We start from the raw sequence: 24730 nt of genomic DNA, 5'->3' as shown, positions 1-24730 counted from the left end.
TTGCTGGTCAGGATCTTTTGCATACAGAGCTTCTAGTCTGTACCCTCGGTGCCTGGCTGTTATGTGTGCTAGCCCATGTCTAATCAACATGCAGTCCAGGAAGGCAGGGAGAATGGAGGTGCAGCGGAGTGGAGGGGGAGGAGTGGGGGATGGTGGAACTGTATGGATCCACGGTTCCTGGCCTGCTGCCAACAGGTCATTTTAACAGCAGTCTGTTAAAACAAGGGGACCTTTTTAGAGAGGGGGAGGAAGGGGTAGAATGCTCAGGTCTACCCTGAATTTCAAACCTGTCTGGAATCCATTTAAGTGCACTAGTGACAATCCGGCTAGTGAGGCTACTTGCAGGGTGACTAGCCACTCCTCTGTACTATATTGTACAAGTCCTGAGCTTAGTCATGCGGTGCTCTCATGCTATGCAGCATGTTTCTGCCATCAGCACATTCACACTTAGCAGTTATCTTTTGGTTGGTACTTTAGACAAGGGGTTGTCAGACTGATGTAATATATTCATTGATTTTGTCGGGTAGTAGGGTGAATTACTCATCAGCCCAGATGTGAGTGGTAATACCCAAGCTGTCTGCTTGCTGCTGCCTCAGGTAATGATTAGCAGCGCTTGTCTTTTAACCGGCGGTTCCTGAATGCGGGTTAATGCGCCATGGGAGATGGAACGAAGGGGGAAAAACGTACCTTCTCTACTTTCTACTGATCAGCCATCATCTGTTTCTCACTGTTGTTCTGCTGGCTCATTTGCATATTGTTTTGATACACTAGATGCACATGCTGTTGCCACTGACAAAATTGTTTAACCAATTGGAATGGGATATTAAATCCTGGCCTCGGTGCAATTGTAAATGCGTCGGAACTCTTGATGCAGATTACACCAAATTCATTTCATGCCCCCTGCTCAAGTATTGACTCGAGCGCCGGGCTGTCGCTAGATCTAGCCTATTTGTTCACACCTCTTGCTTCTGTTTCTCTGTTACAAGAGGGGGGGGGGATTTTAGACCCCTAACTGCTTACTGACAGCTATGCATTGTTCGTGCGTTGCCTGGTAACGGCATGCATGTGGATGGTCTTGTGTTTAATAGATTAAAGACTGTGGCTCGGGGCTCTCTAGGCGCTGGTCTAGTGTGTGTGTGTGTGGAGTAACGTGGTGGGGCGACACAGGCCAGGGCAGCCTCGCTCCAGACATCAGCCTCTCTCAACCTCCCTTCTTGCTTCTTTCTCTCCTCCCCTTGTGTTAGGATGAGCCTCCACTGGAGTCTGATGACTGAAAACGCCCTTCTCTTCAAGTCCTGCCCCCCCCCCCCCCCCTCGTCGTCTGTGCTCCAACCCCGTGCCAGAAAGCATTCTCTTGGCACCTCCTCTATGCTAGCAGGGGCTCAGTGACGGAACGTGTATTTACACTCTTCTGGCCTCTCTCGCTCTTCTCTCCTTCACTCCCTAGCTCAGCCAATCAGGTGCAGAGGCCCTCTTCCAACTCCCCTTTGTCTCTCTGGTCTGGAACAGGTGTGTGTTGTGTTCTGTACCGCTGACCTCTCCCCCTTTTCTCCTCCACGTTGAGGTTCTGTCAGTTTGCCTCTCCTCCGCTTCCCCCCCTTTCTCTCTCATTCCCTTCTGGGTCAGCGAGCGCCGGATGAGATGTACATCATTCCTCCGACAGTATGGTTGGTTCCCTGCCCTTGTCCTGGCCCGAGCCAGGCCAGCTGAGTGAAAGAGTCATCTCACCCCTCTTCAATGTAGGCTCCTACCCCCCCCTCTGCTGTAACTGTCTCCCTGGCCTCAGCACAAACAGGCCTGTGTGTTAGTATTTACACCACCTTCTTGTTCCCTTGTAGGGACTGGAAGGCCACAGCCGCTCACTCTTATTAGTTGGAAGAGAGAGTTCAGTTCTGATGACACAACTACTCTGGTTCATGTTTAGAGCATCTTCAAAGGAGCTTGTTTGCTGCTGATGGCATTGACCATGTGTTGGCTCATTGCCTCTGGTCACTACAAATGGCATAGGGTTTTTAAATAACCTTTTTAAATATAAAGGAAAATTGCATATTTTCTCTTTAACCTTTTTTCCCTCACATTTTTTGGTATTCACTGGGATTTGACAAAGCCTAACTGTTGTGGAGAATGGTTTGTGGTTTTTGTGGAGCATATCCTTAACGTTTGATCTGAGTTGTCTACCAGAGGTGGTGACTAGTCCCTACAGTAGCTAGCCTGCATGTTGCAACCCTGTTCTCCAGTACCGCTGAACACGCTGCCTGGTCCATGATTGAAGCAAAGGGGAGGGAGACTTTTTCACATGCTGCTGTGTTCTGGGTTACTGGAGGCCTCAGAGCACAGAGCAAGGCCCACTAACAAACATGTGACTGGCCACTGCCTGACACGCAGCCAAAAGAGAGCAAGAGAATGAAGAGGGGGGTGGAGAAAGGAGGAGAGGAGGATATCAGTTGGCATCATTCAGGGTCTACTATGCTCTAGGGGAGTTAGAGCTCTCGAGGAACCGTGTCAGTGCAGCCAAGGACTCACTAGTTGTGCTGCCTAAGTCTAGGTGTCCTCAAAGTATTCACACCTCTTGAATTATTCCACACTTTGTTGTTTTATAGCCTGAATGAAAAGTGTGTGTGTGTGTATATATATATATATATTAAAAATAAAATAAAATTCAGAAATGCACTACATGACCAAAAGTTTGTGTACACCTGCTCGTCGAACACCTCATTCCAAAATCATGATCATTAATATGGAGTTGGTTGCCTGTTTGCTGCTATAACAGCCTCCACTCTTCTGGGAAGGCTTTCCACTAGATGTTGGAACATTGCTGCAAGGACTTGCTTCATTCAGCCACGAACATTCGTAAGGTTGGGCACTGATGTTGGGCTATTAGGCCTGGCTCGCAGTAGCATTCCAATTAATCTCAATGGCGTTAGATGGGGTTGAGGTCAGGGTTCTATGCAGGTCAGTCAAGTTCTTCCACACCAATATCGACAATCAGTTTCTGTATGGACTTTGCTTTGTGCACGGGGACATTGTCATGCTGAAACAGGAAAGGGCCTTCCCCAAACTGTTGCCACAAAGTTGGAAGCACAGAATCATTTTTTTTTTTTTTTTTTTTTTTTTTTTTTTTTTAACCTTTATTTTACTAGGCAAGTCAGTTAAGAACAAATTCTTATTTTCAATGACGGCCTAGGAACAGTGGGTTAACTGCCTGTTCAAGGGCAGAACGACAGATTTTGTACCTTGTCAGCTCGGGGATTTGAACTTGCAACCTTTCGGTTACTAGTCCAATGCTCTAACCACTAGGCTACGCTGCCGCCCCATCATCTAGAATCATCTAGAATCTCATTGTATGCTGTAGCTTTAAGATTTCCCTTCGATGGAATTAAGGGGCCTAGCCCGAAACATGAAAAACCAGATGCATGTTTTGGAATATTTGTATTCTGTACAGGCTTCCTTCTTTTCACTCTCCCATTTTAGGTTAGTATTGTGGAGTAACTACAATGTTGATCCATCCTCAGTTTTCTCCTATCATGGCCATTAAAACTCTGTGGAAAACGTCAAGGGGTGTGAATACTTTCTGAAGGCTCTGTATGTGGTCCTTGCCCTTAGTACCCTGATCCTGCCCCCTCTGGGTGTTTCTTTTTAACCTGACTGGGACTGCTTCTACGCCACCTTTCTAGGTGTGTGTGATTTAAAAAAAAATATATATATATGTATGTGTGTGTGTGTGTGTGTGTGTGTGTGTGTGTGTAACCATGACCCAATTGTGATTAGAGGTAGACATGGAACAGTTTGTATGCTTTGGTGAGTGTGTGGTTGGGTGTATTTGTCGAGTTGTTGGATCACTGTGAGAGCTTTGTTTACGCTCCGTCTGTCCTCCAGGTCCGCTCCCCTAAATTAGTAAATAATTCCAATCGTGCCTATTTTGTTGAGCTGTTTTACCGGGTAGACTTTGTTTACTTGATGTAGAGCAAACATCAGGGGGTTGGAGAAAGGCCATTTGTTTCCCCTCCCCCTATACATTTTATGACACCTAACAAATGGTGCTTTGCCACAGACTAAATAAATTACCTGCTTCTTCAGTGCCAGCTACTCCTCCCCTGTTCCCTGGTTAAATTAGTTGCTTTCTGTGCTATCTAAGGATTCATTCCTTTTGCCTGCCATTTGTGTGTGTGTGTGTGTGTGTGTGTGTCTGCTGTTGTGTCATATCTGAGGAATGATGGAAATGGGAGCAGATTGAATCCGCCGGCTGTTGGACAACTGCTCTGCTCTCCTGGCAATGGCTCTCATCTTTCGCTATCTTCTCTCGCTCTTTCTGTCCTTCTCCCTACCTCCTTTTTTTAGTTTTTTTTTATTGCCGTCTCTCTGCTGAAGGAAACCACAGATCTAATCAGACTCATCTTGCCTTACTCATGCCCCCTGTGTGCCAGCCTCGGTGCCCACTGCCCAAGTACCTCCCAACTACAAAGGAATTAAATGTTCCCATGTATAAAGGGACGCTCAGAAGCCTAAAGAGACGTTCTCCCCTCATGTTCTCTCTCCTTTGATAACTAACTGATATGAAAAGATGGGATGAGGGAACAGTACAGTGGATGAACTGGATGGGTGTTTCATATTAGAATTCTGCTTTCACCTGTTGATGTAAACCACTGTGGGATTATGACAGCTCTCATACTGAACAGCTACTTTTCTTTTCTCACTACTGAACTTAGTTGAATGCATTGACTGTAATTCACTCTGGATGAGAGCGTCTGCCACTACCCCTAGATTCGCTCTTATACTGGTCTGAGATCAGATGAGACACTGGAAAAGTATTGTCCCATTCACAGATGTGTTTATTTAGTCTAGTCGCTGTGTGCGTGTCTGTCTGATTTAATGTTCCCATGCTAAGCAGGCAGTGAGTCGAACTCTCCACATCCAGAATAGGACCAGACTGTGACAGAGACAACTACGAGCGGCTGGTGGCACCTTAAATGGGGAGGACGGGCTCATAGTAATGGCTGGGACTGAATAAATTAAATGTGTTTGATACTGTTCCATTCACTCCATTTCAGCCATTATGTGCTGTCCTCCCCTCAGCAGCTTCCTGTGGTCCCAACCCTGACTGTGTCTCGCGTTCTCTCTTGGTCTGCCACGCCATTCCAGTTGTGCCTGCAGACACTGAAACACGACAGACTTGTTTCAAAATCGTTTTATCTCTTCCCTAGGTTTCTCTTCTCCTCAATGGTCACTGATGGGCGAAATGATTGAAACCTAGATTTCCACCATAGTAATTTTGCATGCCATGTTGGTGCAGATCAGTGCTGTTTTGACTTTATAACAACTTTTCTCATTCTTGGAAGCTTTTAATGTCTTATGGGCTCTAGAGTTGAGGTGTCTTTGCCATGACAAAGGGCTGTACACGTGGCACCCTTCCAAAGACACACAGACATTCACATCATCCACCTCCTTCCCCTGAGGCCAAGCAGTATTATCAAGGTGGAGGTTTGGAGACCGTCTAGACTTGAGATATGCTCCGCTGCCATAATAGTTGTCTGGGTTTTGAGTGACTAGTTGTTTAGAGTAAACTGTGAAGGGCAGGCACCAGGGTTATGGGAGGGACACTCACTCTAGGTTATTCACACAATAATTTAGGTTGCGCATGCTTTCTCTGTCTCTCTCTTCTACTTTGTCTTTAGCGCTCTTTTTTTCACTCACCTTCTCAAGTTGTCCTTTTAGGTGCCCTTTCTGTCCCCCCTTTCCCCTCTGACTGAGTAGCCTTTCCTCACGATAGGTTATCATTACACACACCTAAACAGAGGTTAGGGCTTGGCATCTGCCGGCCTGATGTTTGACTCCCAGGTGGGGAGTGTGTGAGCCAGGTGCCATAGCGAGCTTGTGTTTATTGGGGAGCTAGGGGCCAAAAGCCACACTGAAGTAGCCTAGTCAGCTATAGATACCCTACCCCCAGACCTGCCAATGGAGCCACCACCACCAACCAGCCTTGTAAGCATAGGAAGGCACCTCGCGTAACGACTGTTCAGTAAATAATTTATCCCGCGATGTCTAGTAGTGGTCTGACGGTTTAGACTGGCCATGCATGCTGTCTGTATGTCTGACCTGGTTCAGCATCTATCTGAATCTCTCAAGTGGTTAGAAAGCACGGATGCCTGTCAGTTCAAAGCTGAGTTTAAAGAGCAATTTGTCTGTATCGACAGGTATAAATGAGGGCTGCAAAGTGAAAACAGATTTGAATTCCCAAAGTCTCATTTTGAAGTTGGAACTACTACAGGTCTCAGAGTCATAGGTCTAGGCTGCTCCATCCTGCTCCAAGTTATACCCACCCAGCTATAGCAACACAACCATACCATTAGACTAAACCTTTGGCGTAGAGGGAGAAAGAAGTGTAATAATAGAGATGGAAGAGAATAAATAGAGAAAGAAAGAAGTGTAACCATCGTGAGGGAGAGGTAGCCTGGATAGATAAAGGTTGAGGTTGAAGCAACTTAAACTGACCCAGCTAGGTTCATAGTAAATCTGTAGGTCTAAACCAGCACAAAGCTCTTGGTGTTGTTGTGAGAAGGTGAAAGTCTGGCACGGTCGCTCTTGACGACATCTCACGTTTCATCTGCAAGTGTTCTGGCTGCAAACGGGCTGAGCAGGAAGGAAGCTGACTACGGGGAAGTGAGACTGTGGGTGGTGAGGTGGCTCACATCACCTCAGTGGGCTAGCGCTGTTTTGACGTGTTGTTGACTTGTTGTTTTTGACTAGTGTAGCAGACTGCATTGAGGTTTTTCTGTGCTGCACTGTAACTACTTATTTGTTGCTTTTATGGTAACTGCTACACACACACAGTGAAATTGCGCTCTTGTATTATAGCATGCACTCTGTTCAGTACCTTTTGTGGGGAAGAAAATAAGTGGTAAACTCTCCTTTGTCCTCATGTTCCCTCCCTCCCACTCGCTCTTTCTTTCTACCTGAATCTCTATGTTCCCGCTCTCTCCTTTCTCCTCCCACCCTCTTATAGCCTTGCAGTGTTACTGCCAGCGATGTCTCAACTCCACGTGCACCACGGACGGCCTGTGCTTCGTGTCCGTCAGGAAGTCTGGCAGCAGCATCACCGCCGAGAGCAGCATGTGTGTCCCAGAGAACGAGCTAATCCCGCGTGACCGCCCCTTCATCTGCGCACCCTCCACCAAGGACGACACTGGCATCTACCCCATGTGCTGCGCCACCGACTGGTGCAACAAGAACCCCGACCTCAGCGTCTTCCCAGGTCTGTGTGTGTGTGTGTGTGTGTGTGTGTCTCATAAATGCACACAGTAAACTAAGCCCAAGCCTTTGCATTTACAAGGGCTAGACGGTAGGCCTCAGGGTTATTTATACATGGACTGTTCTACTGTACTGTGGAGTACTATCTAGGGTCCTCAAATTCAAATCTGGACCGCAAAGTAGAGCTGGGCGATATGGCAAAAAAATAATCCACATTGAGATAAGTTGCCCAAATTGACGTGAAAACAATAACTGGAACGTTAAATTTCTAACGTTAAAACCTCTTGATACTACCCACCCCGGGTCCGGGAGCGTAATCATCAACTGACACTAATTAGCATAACACAACGGACATAAATATTACTAGAAAATATTCCTATTCATGAAATCACAAGTGAAATATATTGAAACACAGCTTAGCCTTTTGTTAATCACCAGGTCATCTCAGATTTTGAAAATATGCTTTACAGCCAAAGCAAGACAGGCATTTGTGTAAGTTTATCGATAGCCTAGCATCGCATTATGACTAGCTAGCAGCAGGCAACCTGGTCACGAAAATCAGAAAAGCAATCAAATTAAATCGTTTACCTTTGAGCTTCGGATGTTTTCACTCACGAGACTCCCAGTTAGATAGCAAATGTTCCTTTTTTCCAAAAATATTATTTTTGTAGGCGAAATAGCTCCGTTTGTTCTTCACGTTTTGGCTGAGAAATCGACCGGAAATTGCGGTCACTACAACACCGAAAAAATATTCCAAATTAGCTCCATAATATCGACAGAAACATGGCAAACGTTGTTTATAATCAATCCTATCCTATAATCAATCAATCCTATTCGATAATATATCAACCGGGACTGGTGGCTTCTTAGTAGGATAGAGAGAAACAATGGCCACATTTGTCCTTTACGCACAAAACACTCAGACTTCAGCTGACCACTGACGCAATGTTGACGTTCAGGCTCATTTTTTAAAATAAAAGCTTGAAACTATGTATTGTGACACTAGACACATTAGGGAAGCCATAGAAAAAGGAATCTGGTTGATATCTCATTCACTGCTCAATAGGGACGCATAGGAACGCATAGCTTTCTAAATAAGAGTCCCTTCCTGATTGGATTTTTCTCAGGCTTTCACCTGCAATATCAGTTCTGTTGTACTCACAGACAATATTTTGACAGTTTTGGAAACTTTTGTGTTTTCTATCCTAAGCTGTCAATTATATGCATATTCTAGCATCTTGTCCTGACAAAATAGCAGTTTACTTTGGGGACGTTATTTTTCCAAAAATGAAAATAGTGCCCCCTAGATTCAAGAGGTTAATATTCACAATAAAAAAAAAAAAATAAAAAAAAATATATATATATATATATATATATAAACCTTTTTAAAGTTCTATTACTACTAGTTTGATGGTTGTTGCCATCAACCGTCCCATTAACGATCACCCATATTAGCAAACTTATTTAATTTCAAACTTCACATTTCTCTAATATTTAAGCTACTTATCGTAATGAATGATATCAGAAAAATGCCTGTGATAAGTGGCCAGTGTCAATCATTTTCGGCTTATTGTCCCAGCTCTACCACGATGCTAGTTCCGCTGCTTTTTTTTCTTCTTCCCATCCAATCAGGCTGAAGATGGTTTCATATGGGCCTAGTGTGTTTCCCCTTACTGCGGCAATGAAAATGCTGATTATTAATTTAAATTCCTTACTACAGTCCTCCAGCCCAATCACAGGTAGATCTTTGGATATAGGCAAATCAGCTATTTTCTTTAGTTGCCTTTTTCTATTATACAGTAAAGTGTGACGTTAAATTCATTGTGTTTTATTGAGTAGAGGTGTGAATACAGGGATGAATAGTAAATGTTGGTATTTCACATGTTTCTGTGCAAAAATATTTGGTCAACTTTTTGGGCTCTCACCAGGTCAAATCAATTTTTATTTGTCACAGGCACCGACTACAACAGGTGTAGTAGTAAACCTTACTGTGAAATGCTTGCAAGCCCTTTACCAACAATGCAGTTTTAAGAAAATAGACTTAAATATTAAGAATTATAATAACAGTTAAATATTTGCTAAATACGCTAAAGTAAAAAAGAAACAAATAACAATAAGAAGCTATATCCAGGGGGTACCTCTACCGAATCCAACCTTTTAAAATTCACATTTTTTTAACCAGGTAAGCTAGTTGAGAACAAGTTCTCATTTACAACTGCGACCTGGCCAAGATAAAGCAAAGCAGTGCGACACAAACAACAGAGTTACACATGGAATAAACACATGGAATAAACAACCAGTCAATAACACAATAGAAAAAAAGTCTATATACAGTGTGTGCAAATGGTGTGAGGAGGTAGGCAATAAATAGGCCATAGTAGCGAAGTAATTACAATTTAGCAAATTTAACACTGGAGTGATAAATGAGCAGATGATGATGTGCCAGTAGAGACACTGGTGTGCAAAAGAACAGAAAAGTAAATAAAAACAATATGGGGTTGAGGTAGGTAGATTGGGTTGGCTTTTTACAGATGGACTATGTACAACTGCACCGATCGGTTAGCTGCTCAGATAGCTGATGTTTAAAGTTGGTGAGGGCAATATAAGTCCCCAGCTTCAGTGATAATTTTTTTTTGCCATTTGTCCAGTCACTGGCAGCAGAGAACTGGAAAGAAAGGCAGCCAAAGGAGGTGTTGGCTTTGGGGATGACCAGGGAGAGATACCTGCTGGAGCGCGTGCTATGGGTGGGTGTTATCGGGACCAGTGAGCTGAGATACGGTGGAGCTTTACCTAGCATAGACTTATAGATGACCTGGAGCCAGTGGGTCTGGCGCCGATTATGTAGCGAGGGCCAGCCGACTATAGCATACAGGTCGCTTTGGTATAAGGGGCTTTGGTAACAAAACGGATGGCACTGTGATAGAGTGCATCCAGTTTGCTGGGTAGAGTATTGGAAGCTATTTTTTGTAGAGGACATTGTTGAAGTCGAGGATCGGTAGGACAGTCAGTTTTACGAGGGTAAGTTTGGCGACGTGAGTGAAGGAGGTTTTGTTGTGAAATAGAAAGCCGATTCTAGATTTTGGATTGGAGATGTTTAATATTTTTTATAATAGTGTCTGGTTTAGCCAGACACCTAGGTATTTGTAGTTGTCCACATATTCTAGGTCAGAACTGTCCAGGATAGTGATGCTAGCCGGGTGGGCGGGTGCGGGTAGCGAACGGTTGAAAAGAATCCATTTGGTTTTACTAGCGTTGAACTTTTTACGGCTGAAATCCCGTTAACGGGATCGATTTGACAACGGAAATCAAACAACAGAAATCTCATAATTTAAATTCTTCAAACATTCAAGCATTATACACCATTTTAAAGATAAACTTGTTGTTAATCCCACCACAGTGTCCGATTTCAAAAAGGCTTTACAGCGAAAGCACACCATATGATTGTTAGGTCAGCACCTAGTCACAGAAAAACACAGCCATTTTTCCAGCCAAAGAGAGGAATCACAAAAATACAGAAATAGAGAGAAAATTAATCACTAACCTTTGATCTTCATCAGATGACACTCATAGGTCTTCATGTTACACAATACATGTATATTTCGTTCGATAAAGTTAATATTTGTACCCAAAAATCGCAGTTTACATTGGCGCGTTATGTTCAGTAATGTTTTGCTTCCAAAACATCCGGTGATTTTTTGCAGAGAGCCACATCAATTTACAGGACTACTCATCATAAATGTTGATGAAAATACAAGTGTTATACATGGAATTAAAGATACTTCTCCTTAATGCAACCGCTGTGTCAGATTTCAAAAAGCTTTACGGAAAAAGCACTCCATGCAATAATCTGAGTACAGAGCTCAGAGACCAAAACAAGCCATACAGATACCCGCCATGTTGTGGAGTCAACAGCAGCCAGAAATAGCATTATAAATATTCACTTACCTTTGATCTTCATCAGAATGCACTCTCAGGAATCCCAGTTCCACAAATGTTTTTGTTAGATTAAGTCCACAATTTATGTCCAAATACCTCATTTTTGTTTGCGTTTCGTTCACAAATCCCAATTCACAAGGGGCAGGGACTTAGTTCAGACGACAGTTCCATTACAGTTTGTAGAAACATGTCAAACGATGTATAGAATCAATCTTTAGGATGTTTTTATCATAAATCTTCAATAATATTCCAACCGGACAATTCCTTTGTCTTTAGAAAGGAAAAGGAATGCAGCTAACTCTCACATGCGTGCGCGAGACTGCGCTCATTGCCTTCTGCCAGATACCTGATTGAAACAGCTCTTATTCTCTCCCTCTTCACTGTAGAAGCCTGAAAAAAGGTTCAAAAGACTGTTGACATCTAATGGAAGCCTTAAGAAGTGCAATTGGACCAAATTTTCCACTGTATATTGGATAGGCAAAGACTTGAAAACCTACAAACTTCAGATTTCCCACTTCCTGGTGGATTTCTTTCTCAGTTTTTTGCCTGCCATGCGAGTTCTGTTATACTCACAGACATCAAACAAACAGTTTCAGAAACTTCAGAGTTTTCTATCCAAATCTAATAATAATATGCATATCTTAGCTTCTGGGCCTGAGTAGCAGGTAGTTTACTCTGGGCACCTTATTCATCCAAGCTACTCAATACTGCCCCCCAGCCATAAGAAGTTAAGAGCAGTTGTAGACCACGGAAGGAGTGTTGTATAGCATCAACGCTCGTTTGGAGGTTAGTTAACAGTGTCCAAGGAAGGGCCAGATAAATACAGAATGGTGTCGTCTGCGTAGAGGTGGATCAGGGAATCACCCGCAGCAAGAGCGACATCATTGATATATACAGAGAAAAGAGTTGGCCCGAGAATTTAACCATGTGGTACCCCCATAGAGACTGCCAGAGGTCCGGACAACAGGCCCTCCGATTTGACACACTGGACTCTGTCTGCGAAGTTGATTGTGAACCAGGCGAGACAAGTCATTTGAGAAACCAAGGCTATTGAGTCTGCCGATAAGAATACGGTGATTGACAGAATCGAAAGCCTTGGCCAGGTCGATAAAGATGGCTGCGCAGTACTGTCTTTTATCGATGGCGGTTATGATATCGTTTTGTACCTTGAGCTTGGCTGAGGTGCACTCGTGACCAGCTTGAAAACCGGATTGCACAGCGGAGAAGGTACGGTGGGATTCCAAATGGTCGGTGATCTGTTTATTAACTTGGATATAGGTCTATAACAGTTTCGGAGTGTCACCCCCTTTTGAAGAGGGGGATGACTGCGGCAGCTTTCCAATCTTTAGGGATCTCGAACGATACGAGAGGTTGAACAGACTGGTAATAGGGGTTGCAGCAATGGCGGTGGATAATTTTAGAAAGAGATTGTCTAGCCCAGCTGATTTGTACTGATCCAGGTTTTGCAGCTCTTTCAGAACATCTGCTATCTGGACTTGGGTGAAGGAGAAGCTGGGGTGGCTTGGGCAAGTAGCTGCGGGGGGCAGGGGGCTGTTGGCTGGGGTTGGAGTAGCCAGGAGGGAAGCATGGCCAGCCATAGAGATGCTTATTGAAATTTTCGATGATCATGGATTTATCGGTGGTGACTGTGTTACCTAGCCTCAGTGCAGTGGGCAGCTGGGAGGAGGTGCTCTTGTTCTCCATGGACTTTAGTGTCCCAATGTTTTGGAGATCGATGCAAATTTCTGCTTGAAAATGCTAGCCTTTGCTTTCTTGACTGACTGTGTGTATTGGTTCCTGACTTCCCTGAATAGTTGCATGTCGCGGGGGCTATTCGATGCTATTGCAGTCCGCTACAGGATATTTTTGTGCTGGTCAAGGGCAGTCAGGTCTGGAGTGAACCAAGGGCTCTATCTGTTCCCGGTTCTACATTTTATGAAAGGGGCATGCTTATTTAAGATGGTGAGGAAATTACTTTTAAAGAGCGACCAGGCATCCTCGACTGACGGGATGAGGTCATTATCCTTCCAGGATACCCGGGCCAGGTCGATTGGAAAGGCCTGCTCGCAGAAGTGTTATAGGGAGTGTTTGACAGTGAAGAGGGGTGGTCGTTTGGCCGCAGACCCATAGCGGATGCAGAAAATGAGGCAGTGATCGCTGAGATCCTGGTTGAAAACAGCAGAGGTGTATTTGTAGGACAAGTTGGTCAGGATAATATCTATGAGGGTGCCCATGTTTACGGATTTAGGGTTGTACCTGGTAGATTCCTTGATGATTTTGTGTGAGATTGAGGGCATCTAGCTTAGATTGTAGGACGGCCGGGGTGTTAAGCATATCCCAGTTTAGGTCACCTAACAGTATGAACTCTGAAGATAGATGGGGGGGCAAAGGCTATCAAAACTGGGCGTCTATTGCGGTACAGCTAAAGGCTATCAAAACTGGGCGTCTATTGCGTTGGGGACAGAGAATAAAAGGAGCAGATTTCTGTGCATGGTAGATTAGATTCAGGGCATAATGTGCAGATGGGTATGGTGGGGTGCGGGTACAGTGGAGGTAAGCCCAGGCACTGAATGATAAGAGGTTGCATCTCTGGATGTGCTGGTTATTCTGGGTGAGATCACCGCATGTGTGGTGGGTGGGAGAAAGCAGGAATCTGAGGCATGTAGAGTGGAACTAGGGGCTCCGCTGTAAACTAAAACAATGATAAACACCAGTATGCAAGGCATATTTACATTTGAGAGAGACGAAGCGAGGTGTTGATTGGGAGAGCTAGCTAAGACAACAACGGGTAAGACCACAGCTAATTAGCTAAGACCACAACAACAGGTAAAATGGCGACGAATAGGCAGAGAGGGTTGGTTAACTACACACAGGGCCTGAGTTTGGGGCTAGGGCCGACAGATAAGCAAAAATAAAAATAAACCGAGTCGATGCAAATAGTCTGGGTAGCCATTTTATAAATTGTGCAGCAGTCTTGTGGCTTTGGGGTAGAAGCTATTAAGGAGCCTTTTGAATCCAGACTTGTTGCTCCGGTACTACTTGTTCTCTCTGCTACTGCACGGCAGTCTATGACTTGGGCTGCTGGAGTCTTTGACAATTCAATTCCTTTGACACCCCCTGTTATGGAGGTTTTGGATGGCAGGAAGCTTGGCCCCAGTGATATACTGGCCCATATACTTTACTCAGGCCCAGAAGATAGGATATGCATATAATTAGTAGATATGGATAGAAAACACAAAAGTTTCCAAGATTTTTTAAATAATGTATGTGAGTATAACAGAACTGATTTGGCAGGTGAAAACCTGAGAAATCCATTCAGGAAGTAGGATTTTCTTTTTTTTGTTTTCTATTCAATGCCATTACAGTATCCATTGACTTAGGACTCACAGTTCCTATGCCTTCCACTAGATGTCAACAGTCTTTAGAAATGTTTTCAGGCTTGTATTCTGAAAAATTAGGGCGTAAGAGCAGTCTGAATGAGTGGACCCTGCCGTGTCACAGAGCTTTTTCATGCGCGCGACTGAGAGAGTGCCTGTCTTGTTTAGCTTTTATATTGACAACGTTATTGTCCGGTTGAAATATTATCGATTATTTAGGCCAAAAACAACCTGAGGGTTGAATATAAACATCGTTTGACATGTTTCTAGGAACTTTACGGATACAATTAGGATTTTTTTTTGTCTGCCTGTTGTGACTGCGTTTGAGCCTGTGGATTACTGAAGAAAACGTGCAAGATTTTCAGATATAAAGAGACTTTATCTCACTGGATGTTGGCCAGGTGGGACGCTAGCGTCCCACATACCCTAGAGAGGTTAACGGTCAGATGCAGAGCAGTTCACATACCAGGTGGTGATGCAACCAGTCAGGATGATTTCAACGGTGCAGCTATAGAACGTTTTGAGGATCTGGGGACCATACCAAAGCTTTTCAGTCTCCTGGGGGGGAATAGTCGATGTCGTGCCCTCTTCAAGAATGTCTTGGTGTGTTTGGACACCAAGGAACTTAAAGCTATCAATCCCCTCCACTACAGCCCTGTCTATGTGAATGGGGTTGTGCTCGGCTCCTCCTTTTTCTGTAGTCCACGATCATCTCCATTGTTTTGCTCACGTTGAGGGAGAGGTTGTTGTCCAGGCACCACACTGCAAGGTCTCTGACCACCTCCCTATAGGCTGTCTTATCGTTGTCGGTGATCAGGCCTACCAACGTTGTGGCAAACTAACGATGGTGTTGGAGTCGTGCCTGGACATGCAGTTGTGGGTGAACAGGGAGTACAGGAGGGGACTAAGCACTCACCCCCGAGGGGCCCATATGTTGAGGATCACTGTGGCAGATTTGTTGTTGCCTACCCACCTACCTACGACTTGTATTCGTTGCCTACCCACCTACCTACGACTTGTATTCGTCGCCAGACCCACTGGCGCCAGGTCATCTACAAGTCCATGCTAGGTAAAGCTCAGCCTTATCTCAGTTCACTGGTCACGATGGCAACACCCATCCGTAGCACGCGCTCCAGCAGGTGTATCTCACTGATCATCCCTAAAGCCAACACCTCATTTGGTCGCCTTTCGTTCCAGTTCTCTGCTGCCTGTGACTGGAACGAATTGCAAAAATCGCTGAATCTCCCTCAGCAGATGTTTGAAGTTGATATCTGAGCAGTTAACCGATCGCTGCAGCTGTACATAGTCTATCGGTAAATAGCCCACCCATTTTTACCTACCTCATCCCCATACTGTATTTATTTACTTTTCTGCTCTTTTGCCCACCAATATCTCTACCTGTACATGACCATCTGATCATTTATCACTCCAGTGTTATTAATCTGCAAAATTGTAATTATTCGCCTACCTCCTCATGCCTTTTGCACACAATGTATATAGACTCCCCTTTTTTTTCCTACTGTGTTATTGACTTGTTAATTGTTTACTCCATGTGTAACTCTGTGTTGTCTGTTCACACTGCTATGCTTTATCTTGGCCAGGTCGCAGTTGCAAATGAGAACTTGTTCTCAACTAGCCTACCTGGTTAAATAAAGGTGAAATAAATACAAATAAATAAAAATACCCTTTGTACCGGGGTTGCGGCCCATCAAAGTCTAGGATACAGTTGCAGAGGGAGGTGTTTAGTCCCAGGGCCCCAGGGTCCTTAGCTTCCTTAAGTGATTTCAATGAGTGTCTCTCCATTCTGATTTGTTAAATTCAACCAAACAAATTTAAGCACTTCTTTCATTTCTGCATTTCCGGCACCCAATTGTGGAAAAAGTACCCCATTGTCATACTTGAGCCATTTTTTATTAACGTATCTTTACTTTTACTCAAGTAAAAGTGAAGGTCACCCAGTAGAATACTACTTGAGTAAGTCTAAAAGTATTTGGTTTAAAATAGACCTAAATATCAGAAGTAAATTTACTTAAGTATAAATAAATAATTTAAAATTCCTTATATTAAGCAAACCAGATGGCAGCATTTAAAAAAAATTTTTTACGGATAGCCAGGGGCACACTCCAACACTCAGACATAATGTACAAACAAAGCATTTGTGTTTTAGTGCGTCCTCTATGTCAGAGGCAGTAGTTGACCAGGGATGTTCTCTTGACAAGTGTGAGAGTCGGACTGTTTTCCTGTCCTAAGCATTCAAAATGTAATGACACACTTTTAGGTGTCAGGAAAAATGTATGGAGTAAAAAGTGTAGTATTTCCTGTAGTGAAGTAAAAGTTGTAAAAAACTCTTACTTGAAAGCATTTTTACTTTACACCACGGCCCAGTTGAGAATTTCCACACAGCCACGTAAGGCTGCGTGATATGGACCAATAATCTAGGACTTATTTTTAACCAAATATTGCAATTTTGATTTGACTTGCGGATTAGAGCAAAACTGTTGGAATCATGGATATAGAATTACCTAATTCTATAGTTAGAATATAATAGTGGGTACTTTGAATACAGTGTTTGAGATGACGACAAATTAAAATGCCAGGGAGGAGTTATTGTGACAGGGTAGGAACTAAAAGCGTTGATAAGTGTTTCCTAGGGGACCCTATAACATTCAATGTAGCCACATTTTTTCCCTCTTAGCTACTTCTAGTGATACTGTTGGACAAACAACATGTTGATTTAGGTCTACACCATCACTGGTAATATCAGGCTGTATTAGCCTGCTACATTTGCTCTTACTCAGTACATTTATTAGCTAGCTAGCTATTAGCATTAGAGGCTAATGGGGGACGGCAGGTAGCCTAGTGGTTAGAGCATTGGGACAGTAACCGAAAGGTTGCTAAGATCAAATCCCCGAGCTGACAAGGTAAACATGTCGTTCTGCCCCTGAACAAGGCAGTTAATCCACTTTTCCTAGGCCATCATTGTAAATAAGAATTTGTTCTTATCCTCTCTGGGGTAGGTGGGACGCTTACGTCCCACATGGCCAATAGCCAGGGAAAATGCAGAACACAATTCAAATACATTTCTATAAAAATCAAACTTTCTTTAAATTACACAAATTAAAGCTACACGTTGTGAATCCAGCCAACATGTCAGATTTCAAAAAGGCTTTTCTGCGAAAGCATAAGATGCTATTATCTGATGATGGCACAACAGTAAACAATGAGAGAGTAGCATATTTCAACTCTGCAGGCGTGACACACGCCTTACCTTTGACGAGCTTCTTTTGTTGGCACTCCTATATGTCCCATAAACATCACAAATGGTCCTTTTGTTCGATTAATTCCGTCGAGAAATATACATACATACATACATACATACATACATACATACATACATACATACATACATACATACATACATACATGCATTCATGTATTTATTTATTTGGCGCATTTGATCCAGAAAAACACCGCTTCCAACTTATGCAATGTCGCTACAAAGTATCTTAAAAGTTTCCTGTAAACTTTGCCAAAACATTTCAAACTACTTTTGTGATGCAACTTTAGGTATTTCTAGATGTATATAATCGATCAAATTGAAGACGGGATTGATCTGTGTTCAATACAGGAGCAATACAGGAGCAAAACAAACTGACGCTACTTTTTCTGGTTACACGCCTCTATCGAAAGATACCCATGAAGTGACGTTCGTTCTGAGCTATGGTACTTCTTCATTACACAAACCAATTTCTACAAACTGGTGACATACAGTGGTAGCGGGAGGTACGGCAGGAAAGTCGATTAGAATTCTGGATTCCCCATGACAACATATGGAAAAGACAGTGACTTAAAAATAAAAATAATCTGAATGGTTTGTCCTCTGGGTTTCGCCTGCTAAATAAGTTCTGTTATACTCAGACATGATTCAAATAGTTTTAGAAACTTCAGAGTGTTTTCTATACAATACTACTAATAATAATATGCATATATTAGGATCTGGGACAGTAGGAGGCAGTTCAGTTTGGGCACGCTATTTATCCAAAAGTGAAAATGCTGCCCCCTCCCCAAACAGGTTAACTGACTTGCTGAGTTAAAATAAAAGGTTAAATAAAATGTTAAAAAGCAAAGTGAAAACAGCATTGTCATCAACATTGTTGCATGTGCTGCATTGATCATGCAGACTGAACCAAGTGTCTCGTGGTTAAGTAATGTCAAATGCGCTCCTTAAGTGAATGGGGTGTGGCTAGGTCTGTGTGGAAAGTGGCATGGAGAGAAAGAGCGGAGAGAGGTGACTCAAGTAGTGAAGTAAACTATAAAAATTGACATTACACATGGTGTATCACATTTAACAAACCAAACATTGACATACCGGTATAGAAGGTACATTTAAAAACCCAAACCGGTCCCTGCATCAAAACCGGTATATCATTAAAATACGGTATACTGCCCAGCACTATCTCACATAAGTGTTCCTTTTATCCAAGTGGGAAAGGGCAGTGTGGAGTGCAATTGAGGTTGCTTCATCTGTTGGGATGGTATGCAAATAGGAGTGGGTCTAGGGTTTCTGGGATAATGGTGTTGATGTGAGCCATGACCAGCCTTTCAAAGCACTTAATGGCTACATAAGTGAGTGCTATGGGGTGGTAGTCATTTAGACAGGATACCTTGGCATTCTTGGCCACTATGGTGGTCTGCTTGAAACATGTAGGTATTACAGACTCAGTCAGGGAGAGGTTGAAAATGTTAGTGATTACACTTACACTTCTCTTCTGGTTGCACATTTATAATATGCTGGGAGAGCCGCTTCTGGATGACCCTTTTTCTTGCATGCTTATGGCCTTAAATAGCCTGTTGAGTGTGGTCTTACTGCCAGCATCGGATGGTGGTGGTAAATAAGAGTATGAATAATATAGATAGTGGTGTCTACAGCTTATAATGAGGTTACTTGTACATCGGCAAAACCTTGATTAATTTAATATTAGAGATCGCGCACCAGCTGTTATTGACAAATAGACACAGACCACCACCCCTCGGCTTACCGGCGGTAACTGTTCTTTTGTGCCGATGCATGGAAAACTGTATATTATCCATGGCGTCATTCAGCCATGACTCGGTGAAACATAAGATCTTACGGTTTTTAATGTCCCTTTGGTAGGATAGTCTCCCAGTTAGACAGCAAATGTTCCTTTTGTCCCATAAAGATTATTTTATACCCAAAATACCTATGTTTGTTTGTTACGTTATGTTCAGAAATACACCGGAAATAGAGATCACGACAACGGTGAAAAAAAATCCAAATTATATCCATAATATCGACAAACATGGCAAACGTTTTTTATAATCAATCCTCAAGGTGTTTTTCAAATATCTATTCGATAATATATCAACCGGGACAATTGGCTTTTCAGTAGGAGCGAGAGGAAAAATTACATTCTTTTACGCAAGAATCACTCAGAGCCCTCAGCTGGCCACTTACGCAATGTAGTCATTTACGCTCATTCTTCAACATAAAGGCGTGAAAGTATGTCAAAATGCTGTAGACACCTTAGGGAATACGTAGAAAAAGGAATCTGGTTAATATCCCTTTCAATGGCCAATAGGGGTACATAGGAACACAACGGTTTCAAAATAAGAGGCCCTTCCTGATTGGATTTTCCTCAGGGTTTCGCCTGCAATATTAGTTCTGTTATACTCAGACAATATTTTGACCGTTTTGGAAACGTTTTAGAGTGTTTTCTATCCTAAACTGTCAATTATATGCATATTCTAGCATCTGGTCCTGAGAAATAGGCTCAGGTTTACTTGGGAATGTTATTTTCCCCCCCCCCCCCCCCCCCCCCCAAAAGTGCCCCCTAGTTTCAAGAGGTTAAACTGAACCTAACAAAACAATCCTTCTTTAAGCACAACTCTTTAGCTAGATGTAAAATGTATATATAAAGACTTCTTTATTGCATCTTTATTGTTTTAGGTAAAACCATTCTACTGAAAAGGGGGTGGATTACGTCGGGGGAAGTCCTCTCCCCCCCCTTCTTTTTAAGTTTGTGCTCTCTGATTGGCTCAAAGTCAAGTTCTTGGCCACTGACAAGCATTGCGAAGTAGAAACGGCAGGGTCGTTGGTACCCGTTCAGTACACAGCAGGGACGTATCTTGCTCTAGCAGGAGAAAGCACAGGAGGCTGTTCCAAGTACCTATCGACAGTTGTCAGATTTCTTGGTCTGTCTGTACCATTGAATGAATCACCCAATCTCTGAGCGTCATCACACACACACAGACACACACACGCACACACAAAGTCTTCAGTCATAATTATGTTGTTACCTTGCCAATCCTAAATAGCCTTACCCATCAGTTATAAAACACATCATTACGACTGCCCTCTGTGCACAGAAATCATAGAATTAGGACAGAAATAACTGTCTTGAGATTGCCATGTAGGTAGAGGAGAGGATTTTAACAACCCAAAACCCTGTTTTTAAAGGATTGACCTAAGTTAACCTATACCAGTCTTGCTACACTAAGCATTTCGTTCTCGCATAGCTTTCTGTATAGGAATTAAAACATTTTATATGCAACAGATGGTTGCCCACGCAGTGTAGTGGCCCTGTTTTTGGCAGAAGGTAGATTTTTCTCCAAACTTTAACAATTCTGTCGCCGTACAAAGTAAGCCCACCTCTGCCCTTTTAAGTGTTGGCCGAAAGCCTTGGACCAGAGAACGCTCTGCTCCAGGACTTTAATGCACACCTTCAGCACACCCCACACTTGACCCTTTTCGTTTGATTATTTTCCTAGCTTCCCCTGCGACATTTACAAAATTAACCGCTCATAGTGTGTCATTGCAGGAGCACTTTCTGCCTCCCCCCTTTTTTGTTGTTTCTGGTTTTCTAACTATTAGAGGAGATTGAGTGGCCAACACAGTAGGAGCCTTTTCAGATAGTCTTGTGGTCAAAACAACATTTTACTGTGGCCTTCAGGCCAGAACAGCTTCTCTTCCATCACTATTGATACAGCTAGAGCCTTGAGCCCCAGTGAATCATCCTATAGCCATGTGACTATACTGTATGTACTGTATCGACTTATGAAAGCATATTAATCAGTGACTTGAAGACATTGGTGACACGGGCATATGACGAGCCATGCTCTTCCTTCTGTCATCGCTTTCATATATTCAATGCTTTTTGAGGAAAAGGACCAAAGAGTCAAGACTGTAATGGTCAGACGTTTTTGAAAAGGTTGCTGGGGAACACTGGTGTGTGGGTATTCTGTTTTAAATGTACTTATAGGGTTATCCATACATGTCTAATCCAGCACTTGGGTTAAATAATGGGTGTACATCCAACAGTAGGCTCACTTCGTGTCAACCAAAGGCTCATTCGCCTACTCTATCCTGGACCCCTTTTCACACACAGCTTTGAAATTCTCTTAGGTCCAATTCAGACGTTTTTAACAATTAAGTACCATACTGTTATTTTTTTGCAATTAAAATGGTGAAGAATAAACAAATTAGTGATGCACCGATATGACATTTTTGGCCGAAACCGATATCCGCTGATCCACTACTCCCTTCACAGAACTGCTCAAACTGGCTCTAACCAGAATAGCAAGAGGGGGAGGCCCCGGTGCACAACTGAGAAAGAGGACAAGTACATTAGTGTCTAGTTTGAGAAACAAACACCTCACAAGTCCTCAACTGGCAGCTTAATTAAATAGTACTCGCAAAACACCAGTCTCAACGTCAACAGCGAAGAGGCGACTCTGGAATTTTGGCCTTCTAGCCAGAGTTCCTCTGTCCAGTGTCTGTGTTAATTTTCCCACGTTAGGCTTTTATTTTTATTGGCCCGTCTGAGATATGGCTTTTTCTTTGCAACTCTGCCTAGAAGGCCAGCATCCTGGAGTCGCCTCTTCACTGTGGAGACTGTTTTGCGGGTACTATTTAATGAAGCTGCCAGTTGAGGAATTGTGAGGCGCCTGTTTCTCAAACTAGACACTAATACTTGTCCTCATGCTCAGTTGTGCACCGGGGCCTCCCACTCCTCTTTCTATTCTGGTTAGCGCCAGTTTGTGCTGTTCTGTGAAGGGAGTTGTACCAGATCTTCAGTTTCGTGGCAATTTCACACGTGGAATAACCTTCATTTCTCAGAACAAGAATAGACTGACGTATTTCAGAAGAATCGAACCCACAAATGCTGATGCTCCAGATACTCAACTAGTGTAAAGAAGGCCAGTTTTATTGCTTCTTTAACCAGGACAACAGTTTTCAGCTGTGCTAACATAATTGCAAAAGGGTTTTCTAATGATCAATTAGCCTTTTAAAATTATCTTGGATTAGCTAAGACAATGTGCCATTGGAACACAGGAGTGATGCTTGCTGATAATGGGCCTCTGTACGCTTAGGTAGATATTCCATTAAAAATAAGTTGTTTCCAGCTACAATAGTCATTTACAACCTTAACAATGTCCACTGTATTTCTGATCCATTTTATGTTATTTTAATGGACAAAAATGTACTTTTCTTTAAAAAACAAGGACATTTCTAAGCAACCCCAAACTTTTGAACGTGTAACACACACACACACAGAGAGAGAAATCACATTTTTGGCTGTACTGGACCTTTTTAAATAGTTACTCATTCAGATGGAACAATTTGTAAAGAATGTCGATAGTTACCGAAGTGAATTAACAAACTCCTATTCATTGTGGACAAAATACAAATAATTTTTTTTTTTTAATGAATTTATGTGCCCGTGGACATCTCTTTCTCTACGTCCAACCAGAGATGGGCCTAAAACCAAACCCAACACACTCAAAAGAAACGCAGCTGTATCTAGCTCCTCTTTTAACCCCTTCTCTTCCCTCCTACCCATAGTGCCAACGGTGAAGCCGGTTCCCCTGGGGCCTGTGGCGCTGGCAGCGGTCATTGCGGGGCCTGTGTGCGTACTGTGCTTCGTGCTGATGCTGGTCTTCTACATCTGCCACAGCCGCGCGGGCGTCCACCACCGCGTACCCAACGAGGAGGACCCCTCCATGAACCACCCCTTCCTCAATGTGGGCTCCACTCTCCAAGACCTCATCTACGACATGACCACCTCTGGCTCCGGCTCTGGTGGGTTAGGTAGCCATGGGGTGAAGGGGTGGGGATGTGTCTGTGACTGTGTTGGGGGGGAGTCTCTGTTCATGCAGGACTGCTCATGTTTCGTTATATTATTTAATAGATTTTTATTTATTTTAGTTTGTTTTAGTGTTAGTAGATCCTTTTGTGTGCCTTATCTGCTCTGACGTGGCCACTCGTGTTGCGTTGCTTCTTTGTTTGGCTTTGTGTGTGCAACTGTTCAGTGCGCGAGCTTACCAGCATGCGTCTTGGTGTGAGTGTGTGCCTGTGTGTGTGTGTGTGTGTGTGTGTGTAGCTACAGAACAGTGCTTAGAGACACACTCCGCTGTGAGACGATGGGGAGATCGAGCCAGGGAGAAGTGACTCCCGCCCTCAGTGAGTGTGTAGTGAAGGCAGCCGTTATCTTATCGGTCCATCTCTAGCTCAGATGAGCTCAGCCTTAGCTGTGGCGTAATGGAAGTGGTGCGGCCCGTGGCTCTATTGACTGTGCGGCGCTAACACAGAGCGGCTGTAAAGCTGCTCTCAACTCCAAACGCCAGCCAAGGGACGTGATTAGAGAACTGGCACGCGGAAACCTTGTCTTCTTGTTCCGACCAGCAATTAACAGCTCACTATCAGGACTGGCAGAGAAATCCACACCTCTAGGATACCTGGATTTGATTCAGAATCAACTTCTTGGGACTTTTTGTGCGAAAGTGTGAATAGATTTTTTTTGTTATGATTTGTAGGATTTTCCATTATAGGACCAAGTTGATTTGTACTTTCTGCAAGATATCAAAACTGGAGGACCAGTTAAGTCCACAGTCTAACTGAATTTGACAAAACTGTCAGTGGCTCCTTTTTTCTGGCTTTTAGAGTGGATTTTTCATTTTCAGAATGGGATCTTAAATTACCCAGCTTAATGTTTTGCTCTTTGTCGAAGCAGGTGGATAAATCCACAGTCTGCCTGAATTACGTACACACGGACAAAAAGCACAGACGAAAAGACTTTCAGAAGTACGATTTAGGGGCCTACTATAGTCATGGAAAAACCAAGGCACTCAATCCACTCATGCAGCATGTAGAC

At 43.3% G+C, this 24730-nt stretch overlaps 1 protein-coding gene across 2 annotated transcripts in view; it reads left to right on the top strand.

Annotated features, from left to right (window-relative positions):
• The window catches only part of LOC109899370 (TGF-beta receptor type-1), a 63828-nt gene that overhangs the window by 17383 nt on the left and 21715 nt on the right, over positions 1-24730 (top strand). For both annotated transcript variants that reach the window (XM_031836143.1, XM_020494552.2), the window contains exons 2-3: positions 7001-7249; positions 23422-23658. In XM_031836143.1, the coding sequence (XP_031692003.1) occupies positions 7001-7249; positions 23422-23658 (486 nt within the window). The remainder of the gene's footprint in view (positions 1-7000; positions 7250-23421; positions 23659-24730) is intronic.

This window comes from Oncorhynchus kisutch, linkage group LG11 (assembly GCF_002021735.2).
Source record: "Oncorhynchus kisutch isolate 150728-3 linkage group LG11, Okis_V2, whole genome shotgun sequence".
Taxonomy (NCBI): Eukaryota; Metazoa; Chordata; class Actinopteri; order Salmoniformes; family Salmonidae; genus Oncorhynchus; species Oncorhynchus kisutch.
This window is presented reverse-complemented; position numbering and strand designations above follow the sequence as displayed.